At 37.1% G+C, this 14,581-nt stretch overlaps 4 protein-coding genes across 13 annotated transcripts in view; 3 read left to right on the plus strand and 1 right to left on the minus strand.

Annotated features, from left to right (window-relative positions):
* LOC148738211 (uncharacterized) lies at positions 1-4,309 on the plus strand. Of its 3 annotated transcripts, none has more exons than XM_088750260.1 (8): positions 1-514; positions 945-1,122; positions 1,211-1,393; positions 1,578-1,619; positions 1,779-2,183; positions 2,844-2,944; positions 3,078-3,255; positions 3,365-3,606. In XM_088750260.1, the coding sequence occupies exons 2-8, from the start codon at positions 945-947 to the stop codon at positions 3,544-3,546; spliced, it is 1,269 nt and encodes a 422-aa protein (XP_088606386.1). In that variant the 5' UTR covers positions 1-514; the 3' UTR covers positions 3,547-3,606. The 3 variants fall into 3 exon arrangements, with proteins under 3 accessions (XP_088606386.1, XP_088606387.1, XP_088606388.1); XM_088750261.1 differs by adding an exon at positions 3,745-4,309 and having other exon boundaries at positions 4-1,122; positions 3,365-3,522; XM_088750262.1 differs by lacking the exon at positions 3,365-3,606 and adding an exon at positions 3,745-4,309 and having other exon boundaries at positions 7-1,122.
* Positions 1-14,581, minus strand: part of LOC148738207 (uncharacterized) — a 214,876-nt gene that overhangs the window by 17,727 nt on the left and 182,568 nt on the right. The window lies entirely within an intron of this gene.
* On the plus strand, positions 9,292-11,415 carry LOC148738212 (uncharacterized). Its single transcript, XM_088750310.1, is given in 3 exon segments — positions 9,292-9,537; positions 9,825-9,977; positions 9,980-11,415. Coding segments are annotated over 3 exon segments (528 nt in total). The 3' UTR covers positions 10,109-11,415.
* On the plus strand, positions 11,558-13,352 carry LOC111325696 (uncharacterized). 2 transcript variants are annotated; one of them, XM_088750309.1, is made up of 3 exons: positions 11,558-11,931; positions 12,402-12,618; positions 13,309-13,352. In XM_088750309.1, exons 1-3 carry the CDS (start codon positions 11,641-11,643, stop codon positions 13,335-13,337), a joined length of 537 nt encoding a protein of 178 aa, XP_088606435.1. In that variant the 5' UTR covers positions 11,558-11,640; the 3' UTR covers positions 13,338-13,352. The 2 variants fall into 2 exon arrangements, with proteins under 2 accessions (XP_088606435.1, XP_022785297.2); XM_022929562.2 differs by lacking the exon at positions 13,309-13,352 and having other exon boundaries at positions 12,402-13,022.

Genomic DNA, 14,581 nt, shown 5'->3' on the forward strand with positions numbered 1-14,581 from the left:
TGCATTCTGACCGCCCTGTCACCAATGCAAAGCGCGCCAAACACAAAGCGTCCAATGAAAGCGAATCTTCGAGGTGTGATTTTCGTTTCAATTGGAAACAGCCGGATGAAAATCGCGCTCTGTTTGAAAGAGATAATTATAATGCGATGTTTTGGCGTCCTTTCGTGGGAATCTTGCTACAACAAAGTCAACATTTTCTTACTTTTTACCTCTAGAACGAAGCTCATTGACGTGCAAAGTCTTAAATAACGATCTTCAAGGTTAAAAAACTCCTTTGGCCTAAGCTCGTGGCTACTCCTGCGGCTAACCCAAACGATATCTTTAAGGTGTGATTTTTTCCACTATCCAATGAAATAGCCGAATGAAAATCGCGGTATTTCTGAAATGCATACCTACGATCTGAGGTCACTTTTGGCTTGCCTTCACACGTGGGAACTCTTGTTTCAACGAAGTCACTTAACGTTTTTGCGATCAGCTTCTCGACGAAAAGTTCTAAACTATAGCGACCTGCAAGGTAAGAAACTCCTTCTTTGGCGTAAGGTCGTTGCATGTAGCTCATTTAACTCAAACGATATCGTATGAGCACGATATCTTCAAGGTGAGATTTGTTCAGTATAGCTATGAGAAAGCCGAATGAAAATCGCGCTATACATTTTATACGTCTTAATAGCTATCTTCAAGATAAGAAACTCCTTTGGCAAAAGGTCATTGTAGAATATGTCATACTGTAAGAGAGGGAGGATTAAAACAGGACAAAAGAAAAAACTTAGAAAAATCTAAGGTTGAGGGAAATGGGAGTAAATTCATATGTACGTGTCTAAATACGTGAGACATCTGACCGTTGAGCGACCAGTTACCGTTTGGCCTCGTATTCTATAAGTTAGGACAGTACGAGTGGTTTATTTATTTAAGCTTGTATAAGCTAAAAATGTTTTCCGATTTAGATGTATTCATTGATCGCGTGGAATTCAAAGGATGGTGTGGTACTTCAAAGAGAAGAACTTGATGTTCAATCAACTAAGAAGCTCACAGTTATGAACGGAGAAAAAATGGAGCCAGGTGCAACAGTCAATATGCTCTTCAAAAAGCACATTTGGGGAGGCAAAATCAAATCGCTTCATGGTATGTAATTCACACATTGTGTTTCGTAATTCATTAATTGATGTGTCGACTTGACTTGTTTTGATCTCATTTATCAATTAATTATCAGCTTCAAAAAAGAGTGCAGAAGAGGAAGTCGACGAAACGTTACGTGAAAGCTGTGTAAGTGAGGAGGAATTTGAAGAAGTGGAAACAAGTAATACTCCAAAAAGGAACAGGAAAAGGAAAAGTTACGGAGAAGATTTTGAAGAGATGGTCGATGAGGAAAAAACAACAAATGAAGAAAGTGATGGTACAGTGTCTGTCATTTTGACCGATTGCATGTAATTTCATAACAATTTTAAAAAAGCAGTTGTTTTTGTATGTTACTGAAATTCTATTTTCATGTTTTATAAATATGTTTTATAAGTATAACTTTCAAAGTATATATCATGACCACACCTTAGTAAGGATAATGTGCTCTATTTCGGTTTCAGCCTCGAATCGTTCTCCAACAGTCAAAGAAAAGAGTGGTTCAGGTAAAAATTTCAAGTTGTAGTTTTTAGATAGATACTCTTCCATTTAACTTTGTCGTGGTAAATTTTGCTCTATCCTTACAATAAAAGTTAGCAAGACAAGCGAAACATTGTACATGACCAAAGGTGTAATTTCTCTTTCCATTAATACTCTCACACTAGCAAAGAAAAGTAAGAAATCAGCTAATGCTACTGCTAGAGGAGGAACAACAGAAGCACCAAAAACTGCAAGTGAATTAAGAAAAAATATCAGTGCCCAGCATGATGATCTGGTAGTTTCAGCGATTCTAGGTGCGTGTCCCACCTCAGAGCCCCAACAAGATGAACTGGTAGTTTCGGAGACTCTTGGTGTGTGCCCCATCTCAGAGCCCTCTCTGCCTAAGTCAGTCCACCCTCCCAAACATTCACACTTTGGAGGAAAACAACCAAAGCAACACCGCCCACCCCCAAAATGCATCAGCGCTATTTGCAGAGGGGAAAAGGAAGAGCTCAAAGAAGAGTTGAAAGACACAAAAGAGGAGTTAGCTAATACAAAAAAGGAGTTAGCTAATGCATTAGAAGAGCTCAGTAAGTAATAACCATAGAATAATAACTTTAAAACTAGTTAATTGCTTATGCATAATAGACTTATTTCAAATATCTACATTTACTTACATTTAAGGCCTGGCTGAGGAAACAACAGGAACATAATAATAATAATAGTAATAATAGTTTACTGAGTCATGAAAAGGAGGGTTCAGAGGTTACCCAGAACTTAAACATAAGAGTAAAGTGTGTTTACGAACCATAAGGCCCATCAGGCTGGTGCTTAACTCTGGTTTCCTAAGCATGAAGTGACTAGGAGTATTTCTACTCCCCCCTGTATAGGATGCTAGTCCATCGCAGGCGGTGGTTACCCCCAGCTTAAAATTTGCCGGTACCCATTTAAACACCTGGGTGAAGAGAAGCACTGTGAGAGTAAAGTGTCTTGCCTAAGAACACAACACAATGTCCCTGGCCTGGATTCGAACCCGGACCACTCGATCTGGAGTTGAGTGCACTGCCATGAGGCCACCATGCCTTCCACAACCTCAACATAGTTTCTTTCCCAAAATTACCTGGTAGTACCCTAGCCAGCACTTGAACAAGAGCTCTTGAACAGTAGTCTTGCATATTAAACATTAGGCCTACTGTGACTCCAACCCTATGAAAACAGAGACTTCATTGATGTTTTTAACATTATTTTAGGGGAACTAAAGGCTTTGCAGCCCATTCCAAGCAGTAGTGGAGATTTGCAGGAGAATGTAGACTATGGCAAACTTCCCAGATCAGTTGGCCAGGCAAACAATGTAAGTTAATAGTTTTCAAATAGTTATTTATTGATTGAGGAAGAGCACACATGCTTAACTACCATAAGCTCTAATGAATTATCATGTATGGTTGAACCAGGCCCTAATACATTTAATTTTCTTTGAATTTTAGTGGGAGGAGATATCAAATGGGGTTTGGTGCTGCCCCATCAAAGTAAAGGCAGCTGTAAAAAACGCAAGTACAAGAACAGGGCTTGCCTGTGCCTTGCTGGGTATATTTTACCCAAAGGAAAAACTTCAAGGACGGCGCCTGCATGAACTTGACCAGGATGTCATAGAAGCTATTACTGGTATATACGTACATTGCATAAATACTACATAGTTGAATTCAAATTAAAACTGAATACCTAATGTCATGTTTGTTTTTAAAATAACATTTCCATTTAAACAAAATTGCAGATTTTTCTATGGTTGCTAAACTTACCAAAGAGCCAAAACCAAGAAAAACAAAAGATGGAGATGACAGGAAGCCTGCACAGTCTCCACTCTCTCGCAGTGGAATAAAGCAGGCTATGCGAATGAAGTGTAATACCATTATTTCCTTGCAGAAAAAGAAGGTATCAAATGACAAATTGTTATGAAAAAGCATGTCATGATAAATATGGCCAATGAACATTTAGTGAATTTAATTGCAAAGAGGACTGCAATTGTTTCCCTTAAGTGTCAGGAAGGAAGTAATGCTAGTTAAATATGATTAGAAGGTCAAAGGTTTTTGTAATTGATATTAATGAAATAGAAAAATGTTTGTAAAGGAAAATTTTCTCTTATTTTCTTTAAAGGATGCAAGATGAGATGACAATGAAAAATGAGAAGAATCCTCAATCATTCTTTTTTTTGACAAATACACATTGGCTGTTCAGGATTACATACTTTAATTCACTCCTTTTTACAAGGAAATTACAAGCTCGACTCACAAGTGTTATGAGAATCAATAGACAAAGGTTATTGATGGGAGAATATTACAGTAACTATGAAAAGTCAAAGCAGAACCTGATTTTGCAGAATAAGGTATCTGGGTAAATCCCAACTATTGTAAACTAAGGTACTCTAGCTGTAAAATCATAGTTGTAATGAAGTCATCCAAAGACTAGAGTTTAATTATTGTCACCTTTTTGACTACAGCGTTGTTACGTATTTTCAGCACTACCAATGGTGGACTACAAAGTTTTTCGTTTGAGTGAGTTAGTTTTCAGATCTCTGTAGTTACAGGGTCAATATGTTTGACACATTTTAGTACATAATATTTTACCTTTTTATCTGAAAAGTGTCTGTAAAATAATTTAAAGTAATTCCTGTTACAAAAAAGACGGATGTGCAGGTAATAAATTTTATAATTTAATATTGCACCTTTTGATTTTGTTGGATTATAAGCATATTTTCGACCAGCAAATGATTATATTATAACTACTTTGAATGCAATTCTCTAAATACATGCATGTTCCTGCCTAAATAGGTTTGTGGCATGGTCCACACCATTCAAGTGCATAATTTAATCAACAAACCCCTCCTTCAAATCCTAATTAGCACTATGTATATGGTATGTAAAATCTATTTAAAAGGTGTGTGATCACTAGTTCAATTTAGTACTTACCTTGTTCATTGATGCTATTAAAAAGCTATATAAATTGTATTTAACTCATCTTAAAAAGACAATTGGTTACCTATGTTTTCTCTATTTTAATTCTATTAAAAGGCTACTGAGTTTATTTTCAGTTGTCTAAGCTTCAACTTGCTCCTATTTAAATACTATGTGAATTGGCATTTCAAACCTATGCAGATGCTATTTATATGCTATCTTTAATTTTCTACACTAGCCTGCTCAAAAGTGTATTACATAGCTTTTACCTACACTATGTAAAGGTTCCGTTTGACTGGTAAAAAAGTACAATTTTTTATCAAAATATATAGCAAAAGTCATAGCAATTACATACAATTTGAATAACACCCTCTCTATCACTTTAAACATAGAACTTTAATACACTATACCTACTTTTTACATAGAGTAGCCACATAGTATTTACATAGGTAAAAAGCTATATAAATTGTATTTAACTCACCTTAAAAAGACTATTGGTAACCTATGTTTACTCTATTTTAATTCTATTAAAAGGCTATTAAGTTTATTTTCAGTTGTCTAAGCTTCAGCTTGCTCCTATTTAAATACTATGTGAATTGGCATTTCAAACCTATGTAGATGCTATTTATATGCTATCTATAGTTTCCTAAGCTAGCCTGCTCAAATGTGTATTACATAGCTTTTACCTACACTATGTAAAGGTTCCATTTGACTAGTAAAAAAATAGGATTTTTTATCAAAATATATAGCAAAAGTCATAGCAATTACATACAATTTGAATAACACCCTCTCTCACTTTAAACATAGAACTTTAATACCCTGTACCTACTTTTTACATAGAGCAGTCACATAGCATTTACATAGGCAATAAATAGTGTCTGATTCTACAAGGGCAGTGGGCTATTTACAGAGCACAGCGAAGGAGTTGAACCAGGGGCAACCGAGAACAAATCCAGTGAGTGGCAGGGTGGAGGACTTGAACTCAGGACAGTACAGCGGATTACAAGTCCAGCACCCTAACCACTCTGCCACGCCGCTGAGGGAAATTTAAGTAATTGCCCTGGGCAGTTACCAAAATTTGGAAAACATTAAAAAAGGGTTAGCTTTTCCTAAAAATTTTATAACTTCTTCGATGGTCAATGTTTTTCAGCAAGGTTGCTTTCATTGTTTTGGGGTTGTTGTACAAAATAAACATTTAACTTATGTTGCAGCGTAACCATATTTCGCATCTGAGATGAAATCAAGATGGCAAAATTCACTGAAATATTAGGCTCAAATGAAATAATTCGGTTACTTCTCTCTCTCTATTCTGTTCATCATGCCCTATTCGACATTATGATATTTTCAGCGACCAAATGTCCTCCGCCAAACATGTTAGGATGTAATTTGTTTCTGCACTGATAACTTACCTGACGCGGGTTAGGGTCTCATAGCATGTAGTTCTCTGCATTATGGGACTCGTTACCCAACAGCAGTCCTTGCACACCCCGACTGTTCAGGTGCCCCGTTAGGCGGGGAGCGCTTCCGGGGGGCCAGGTTCGATTCCTGGGCGATTTTGGCGTACTGGTGTACCCTCCTTCAGGCGTTACTCGGCGGAACCATTGCACTCCGGTTCCGTTAAGTATATATGTCGTCCGGCCGTTGCAGCACTGACCATTGCACTAAAGGGTCCGTGGCCGGGGGCGCCTGAAAAACAAAAAAAAAACATAATGCCTGAAAACACATTTTGAAAACCTTGTTTTTGAGATAGAAGTGGGGGAATTAGTTAACAGTCTAATGAACCAGGTATTTTTTTTATGATTAATTTTCAAACATCTAGTCCAACCGATATTGTTCTTTGGAAAATGAATGACTTAGAGTTGATCGAACAATATTCCAAGGGATAAAAGCATCGGAAAAATACAGAAGCACTTTAAAGAAGGAATTTTGTTTTTCAGGCATGAAACGGCGGTCTTTCCTTAAAATTAAGCATATGTGCACATCTTTGATATTGTTATGATACACTTCGCAAAATATCATCAATAGACCAATTTTCATAAGAAAGAGAAAAGCACATAAGATTTGACTGCTTACAGCTTAACTTACCGCCTCCCGGTTAGCTCAATTGGTATGGCGCCGGACTGTTGTGTGGGAGGTCGAGAGTTCAAATCCGGCCAGACCAACACTCCGGGTCTTTAAATAACTAAGTAGAAAGTGCTGCCTTTGTACAAATTTCTGCAAACGGTTAGACTTTCTAGTCTTCTCGGATAAGGATGATAAATGGAGGTCCTGTCTCACAAGCCCTTATATGTGATTTAAATTTGTGGGACGTTAAAGAACCCACACACTCCTCGAAAAGAGTAGGGCACGTAGTGCCAGGTGTTGGTGTCTGTCTTTGTGCAGTGTCTATCCAGGGTGAATTGGGGGGAGGGGTGGTGCCTCGCATGGACCTTGTGTTCCGTTCGCACTAACCCTTCAAAACAAGCAAACTGTATAACTTCTATCTGATTTCTGTAGGTTTTTTCTTCCTTTTTAATAAAATAATGTAATATACTGAGTTAATTCTCCTTGGTAGTAAAGACCCATGGCAGCAAACATCATGGCCTTACTCAACACAACTTTATTTTGCTGAGTAAATTGGGTATTTGTATAATTTGCAAGGCACTATGGGTACTCATTCAATACATTAAAGTGAATGATTATTATGGTATACGTTAACTGAATGGTTGACAGAAAGCAAAGTCATTGAGAGTTAGCTCTCCGAAATCTTATCAGAGATATCGTTCTTTTTAAACAAACATGTCTTGTACTGATTTGACATTATACCACGAAAAAGCACGTAACGTTTTCTGTTGATAGCTACACTCATTCTTGACTTGAGAGTACTTAAATGTGTTTTTGCATGTTTTACCAATATCTGTCAAAGTACTTATTTGGTTAACTGAATGTATACTAAATGGAAAAAGTTTTCGCACGTTATCTGACTTTAATCGTCAAGATAATTTGGATATATCAACAAAGTTGAAATGGTAAATTGGCCACCGTAACGATTACAAAAGCTGACGTTTCGAACATTAGCACTTTGTCGGAGCAAATAGAGGAATTGTGGGTTGTGTGTGCTTTCAAAGGCAGAAAATGGAGCTACGTTATTGGAGGGAACATGGCAACGAAGGTGTTCTCGGAATCAGTCACCTAGTCTTCTACCTGTTTTGCCGATGTATATCTTTTTGCAATAAGTGTAAGTTATGCAATAGATTACCTTGGCGGAGGTGCATGTGAAGTGATCAGTGATCTTAATGGATCGTTTAGGTCCCAATATTTTATCAGTGTTGTTAGTAAAAGGACACGTTTTGCATCGTTCATGAGTACATTTAAAAGTGCCTGGTTGATCATTAGTCTGAAAAGAACTTCTGACCAAAAAATTGCCTATGTTTTTTTGTCGTGTTTGAATGAAATGAGGGGAGGCTGCGAAAGATAGTGCTTGTCTCTGGATCATTTTGAAGTAATTTAAAGCTTTTAAGAGTGATGGATTTAACTGAGTGATGGAAAGGAATGACAAGGACACATCGAAACCAGTCGCTAGACATTTTAATTTACCTAATCATTCTAAGCAACATATGGCAATCTGTGGTCTTTCCTTACACTTAGGTAGCACGGAAAGCCGTAAAAATCGGGAACAAAAGCTCATCTTTCAAACGGGCAGTCTAAATCCCACAGGGATCAATGAACGCTTTTCATTCCAATAATTTATTCTTGTTTTTCTTGTTGCCATGTTCCCACCAATAACGTAGCTCCATTTTCTGCCTTTAAAAGCACACACAATCCACAATTCCTCTATTTGCTCCGACGAAGGACTAACGCTCGAAACATCAGCTTTTGTAATTGTTACGGTGGCCAATTTACCATTTCAACTTCGTTGATATATCCAAATTATTTCGTTACTCCCACCGACACAGCCCCAAACAGTCTCTTTCGAAACTATCAGCCTTTAATCGTCAAGGTTTTTCGTTAATGTAGATTTAAATCTGTCATATTTTTTCATATTTTTATATATTTTTTTCGGCTTTTTTGACCTAAGAAACTCATTGTGACAACCAATTCGTGCTTTTTGCTATCGCGCGCAAAGTATACAGGAAATTGATAATTTAAATTTATTCAAGCAAATAAAGTAACTCAGTAAAACTGTGTCCTGATTTCTCTATCTGGTGACTTAAAAAGCCCCACTGTGGGATTCTTCTTTAGATAGACACGGAGATGGGTTGAATCAATTCATTTTCCACGTATATAACCACTTATTTCTTCACTGAATAACGTATTTGTAGCAGAATTCCTAAATAGAATGGGCTGAAAACTGAAAGAAATTGATGCAATTAAGAATTCAATACAAAAAGAGTGTAAGACTGGAGTTTTCTAAAGAATGAAAGAAAATAGAGCTAAAAGAAGGCGGATGCAAAATTCAGTTAAAGTCAAAAATCGTTTGGCCTCGATCAACAATGTTTTCTGTATTGGACTTCAGGACCAATCTTACAGTTACATTTTGCAGTTTGTTTGGGACAAGACAGCAACAAGTCACGTAACACGAGAAGTCCACTTAATTACGAATGTGGTCCAATACTCAGAAACAATTTACAATACACCTCTTGAATAAAGCCCTTGAAGTATGAAATTCGATTAATCGCAGCACTGCATTCATTCGAGAGAAGCTACTCACTGGGAGCAAAACTTGTCAGAGTTTTGTTACATCCTTTGCAAACAAACAGACATAAACATCATGAAGACTTACAGTTTTTTTGTTAGTTTTATCTTCACCATTGCTATGGCGAATGGATTTAGCACAGAAGAACTTGTAAAACGTTTCTTTTGCCCTGAGCATAGAGCACTTCTGCCAGATTTGACCAGCTTACAGATCGAAGACGAGAATGCCGTGGCACGTGTTCCACAAAACAATGATTCTACCCGGTGTCTTGCCCACTGTGAGCCAGACTGCAAAAAGTTAGACGTGCCAGAATTTTTAACGGTAAGAAAATTTCTATTTCTTAATTTTTATTTATTGGTTCTGACGAAGGTTGCAGTGCACTCCGACTTTTTAAGTCTAATGAACGCGATTTTTACAAGATTTCGAGTCTAAAACACTATACATGGCATTGGTGCTGCGCCTCTTTGGTGAAACCCATGAAAACTATAGGTATCGAATTTTAAAAAATTCTTCAAGTTGATGCATTTTTAGTTCCTCCTGAAAAGTTTCGATCTCTCTCAGTAACATCCTTGGTCTTCTAAAAATCTCCTTTTGTTTTTATTGAACAGAAAAACGCCAGCTTCCATAAATTCCAAGAGATGCCAATCAACTACGTTCTGGCTTCTACTGTCGTCTTTAACAAAAGTCCATTGAACAAATGCCAGTTTATGTTGCTGTACTTGTTCGATTGCTGCAGAAGTTGTAATGCAGTCTACAAAAAAATTAATGTATGGATCGAGATGGCGCTTTATACGTCGGTCCAGAGCATTGTTATCGTGAATCCTATAAATGCATGTGCATATGCATGGACAAGAACTCACTGCCAGAAATCGCCCCCTTCACTGGACCTTAAGTTCCCGAAGAACTGTTTCAACTTTTCCTATGCTTCGGCATTCCTATGCCGAGGAGTGTATCTTACCCATTCACTTTATTTCCCCCGATCAGTTCTTCAACTGCGTTGTACTTTGTTAGCATTGCTTTGCAGTTTAAATCTCGAGAGCTTCAAGTACTTGCTTCCTTGTAACGAAGTTGTTGTAACCTATTGTCAAAATAAATGCTTCAAAATAAATTTGTTTTTGTCCCTAAAATGACTGAGCAAATAAAAAAATTACTGAAATGAAAAAGTATATGGAAATTTATATAAAAAGCTCTTCTTCTTTTAACCTCTCATCAAGTGCACCCTTTAGACACTTTTTGAAGCAGTTGTACTCTATTTAAAACACACACAAAAAAACAACAACAAAAAACACTTTATCTCAGTTTGACTAAAATGCACCATTTTTCCTCTGAATAGAGTGATATGCCCATCGAATGCAGGGAAACATCGACAAAATGATATCTTTCTTAACTATCTAATTTAGTACATTCTCAATTGGTAAAATGCCCTCACTACAAAATTTTCATTTTCTCTTGTTAGATCGCGACTATACAAGTGTAAGGAAAGTGCACAAACCTATACAATCTATGAATTTACTTGATATTCAAGAACACCGTTATTATTTTTTGCTGCCTTGAACCCTTTAAGGGAATAATAAAAAAAGGTGGCTTAAGGATTGTAATAAACAAGATTGGCTTGCTTGTTCTTAATACCAAACAGTTGAAGCAATATTACTGTGCACGGATGAACTTAATCTTGTTGCAAGCAATATTAGTGTTACTTTTTGAAGTTCAGGTTGGACATGTTCATAAAATTGAAACTGATTATACCGGGTCTTGTGTCTCAAAAATGATAAATATTGACAATAGATGCACCAAGTCAACTTCTAACGGTAGATCTTGTTTTTTGTTGTTTCCTATGATGCATATGGGCTCAGTGATGAATAGTTGAGATAGATATCAATAACATTCCTCTACATGCTAGCTCTCAAAACTAAAATGTCACACTTCGTTTATCTCAAGAGGTTTCCGGTCTTGTACTGTGCATGCCAGAATTAATAACATCAAATAACGTTTTTTAAGTAGATCGGTAATTTGGTGACAAATATAAGTTAGTTTTCAAGAGTTAACTGGAAAAAAGCCAAGAAAAAGTCACACATGATATAATAAGGAAAAACAATCGCAAACAAGGTGGTATTAATCTTAGCTTAAAACGAACTTTTTTGAAATATCTCATTTTTGACACAATTAACAAAATCGCGAATAAAAATGTTACTTTTTAAAGTTTGTATTCATCATTTCGTGTGTAAACAGCATTAAGAAAAAGCTTGCGAGTACATGATAATATTTCATTGTTCAAGTAAAGTTATGCATGGTTGATCAAGTTATGCATGAGCCAATCAAAATGAAGTCACACTTAGTCAGGACATTACACACACTGTTTATGCGATATAAAAGGTTTTTCACCCACCTAAACTCATTCAGTGTGTGGTTCGTTTTCTCGGACACATGTTCCAGTTGACATACTTCTTTCTCACCTTCCAGAATGAAATCGTATTTTTTATTTACTTTTTGGCTGCTTTGCTGTCGGCTACCCGAGGCCATTACGCTTCGGGAGATTTGTTAAATGACGAAGCGTTTGAAGCCCTCGAAGATATACGAGATGAACCCCGGCTGCCGAGGCTTAACGAAGCGCTTATTGATGCACCAATGGTTCAAGAAGACAGTCATAATATGACCTGTGACTGTGACAGCGAGTGTGACAAGCTTCACGCGAGCAGGCTGCCGCACGATGTTCAGGTAGGTGGTTACTGCAAGGAAACGTTTGTGCATTCAAGAAAAGTCTAAGTATTGTGATACACTTCAAATCTTATAAATACGCTTGAGCAATAAATACCAGCGGAAAAATTAGACAACTCGGACTTTTTATTTTAAAATCTGTTTCAACCCTCTTTCCATAATTTGTATATACTGTAGTTATATGTTGTTAGGGCGTAGGCAGAGTGCGTTCAGTTCACCAAGTGGGGTGAGTCAGGCTGTTTTATTGTTATACATCTTTCTTTTAGTTAGCAAGGGAGTGTGTGTATGATGCACGATCCTCACAGTAGAGAGCACTATTTATGCAATAGTGAAAATCAGACCTGAAAAAAATCAGGCCTGTACGGAAAGGGAGTGTATGTCATGCACCTTATGACCCTCCTACATGTAATTGCACTCCAAAAGAAGTATCAGTGATGGCTCTCATCCAATGTCTTTTTATTAACATGCAGGACGAAGAAAAATACCTCACCTACGAAAACTACCTAGTGTTATGCCCTGATGCTGCTGCCATGTATCTGCCACGCCTCCCTGGTGCAAATGACCTGGCCAAGAAGTATGTGTGCAAACAAGTGTTCGACTGCTACCGAAGTTGTAACCAGCATTTTTACTCTTGTATCAGAGACCCCGGCAACAACTATGGTCTGTGCATGCGCGGGGCTTATAAATGTATGTGCGACTGTATCAATAACAAATCCTTCAACAAACTCCCTCACAAGCCCTGAGTCCGCCACTGAACTTTGTAACAGACACTGCTACCATTATCCTGTAATGTGACTCTCTTAAGTTGGAGTCTATCGATTTGTCTGCTTTGTGTTGGCGTTGTTCTCCACTCTAAGCCTTCCAGAAAAACTTTGTATTTTTAATTTGTTTTCTAGTGTCGTAACTTGTTTATTCAAACTATCAATTAAAACAATAATAATTATTAAAAACTGAATCATTGGATAATGCAATTCAAGACTTTTTACTGGCTTAACCATTATGGTATATGAGCCGATATACCACAATCTAATATCTGTACATTGTAACATCCGGTTTCTTATTACAAAATAAAGTCGAGAAGATTTGTCTAATATCTTGGGGGCGTCTTTTTTAATAAAACAATTATTCCACTTGTGCTTGTTGGATATGGGATGATTATAGCCAACGAGGCGTGTAGCGCCTCGTTGGCTATCTATCATCTCATATCCAACGCGCACTCATGGAATAATTGTTAATTATAAAATATATTAGTCTCTTTATCATTTTGATTTTCAAATTATGAAGCCAATATTTGACTTAGATGATGAAGACATGACAACAATTTTCCTCTGGATCTTGTATTCCATTCACCATACCAACCCTTTCCCTGCTTTCTAGCTCATCAGCTGCTTGTCAGAATGCGGTAATGAGAACCCCTCTCATGTGAGGTAATTGAGCTTGATGAAACAATAACCATGTCTCAGAATTCTGCATTGCTTGCATACAAAAAAAAATTAGGTATTCTGTTGAAAAAGGCAATACTTTCCACGTTTAAGCCAAGGTTAAGACAAAAAGGAAATTTATAAAGCAACGATGAAGCTGCTGTAGCAGCGGAGAAGTGCGCATGCACACAACCAAATTAAAACAGTGAAGGACAGTTTACATTTATCTGATAGTCGATCATTTCATATCAAAAGCTTTCTTTTGGCTGGGAAAAAGGCTTTTGGGAAAGATACATTTGTAAAACGTAACTTTATGGAACCAGTTTGACTTTAAACTAAAACGGTTTAATTGATACGATGTAATGTCGTAAGCAAAGTCCATTGAACTCTTGGATTGGCAATTAACCCGTGCTTCTATATAAAATTAAAAAAAATTTCAAAAAAAACATGGAAATATTTTCAAAGTGCATACTGAAAAACTCCGACAGTTTTAGCAAAAACAAAAACAGAAGTACTAGTTTTTTCGATGCTTTTTGCCCTACCAACAGCTTTCGACAAATAGCATCTGATTTAGCAAAATGATTGCAATAATATATTAATGTTGATTTATCATAACTTTGAAGGCGGTCGCCCAGCCAGGATTTGGTGCCATCCCCGATCATAATTAGTTGTTTTTATGTCCTTAGGCCGGGCAAGCCCCTGCCCGAAAGCTCTCTTCCAAGGAGAATTTGTGGGAAAGTATATTGAGGAATCAGAGCTTAACATGCACCTTAAAATGGAGTTTTTATTGGTGTACTGTTGGGATTTATTTGCATTTCTAATTCACGAAGGACTGCGGTGATATTGAGAACATTAGAAAAACTGCAACACTCTCTCATTTGCATGATAATGCAGAGGAACTACAAAAGCAAAAATTGACGACACTCCAGCCAAGCTGGATGATAATAGACATGACCCAGAAGAAGGCATTACTTGCAACTGTAGAGATCTCTGTTCTGAACAGCACCCAGCTAGAGGTGAATATTCCCTTTTATCGGCTGTTTCATTTCGTTTTCTAATTAGTTTCGAGTCCTGATATAAATGCATCATAAAATGAGTATTCCAATTGTTTATAAAGTAAGGTAATAAATTTCATTTGACATACGTATTGAAAATCAAAGACAGCCATGATCCTCGCAGCAATTTTTTAGTTTTAGGCTTCTTTTCCGCAATTGCGAAATTTGCAGCTC

Source organism: Stylophora pistillata, chromosome 2, assembly GCF_964205215.1.
Source record: "Stylophora pistillata chromosome 2, jaStyPist1.2, whole genome shotgun sequence".
NCBI classification, from domain to species: Eukaryota; Metazoa; Cnidaria; class Anthozoa; order Scleractinia; family Pocilloporidae; genus Stylophora; species Stylophora pistillata.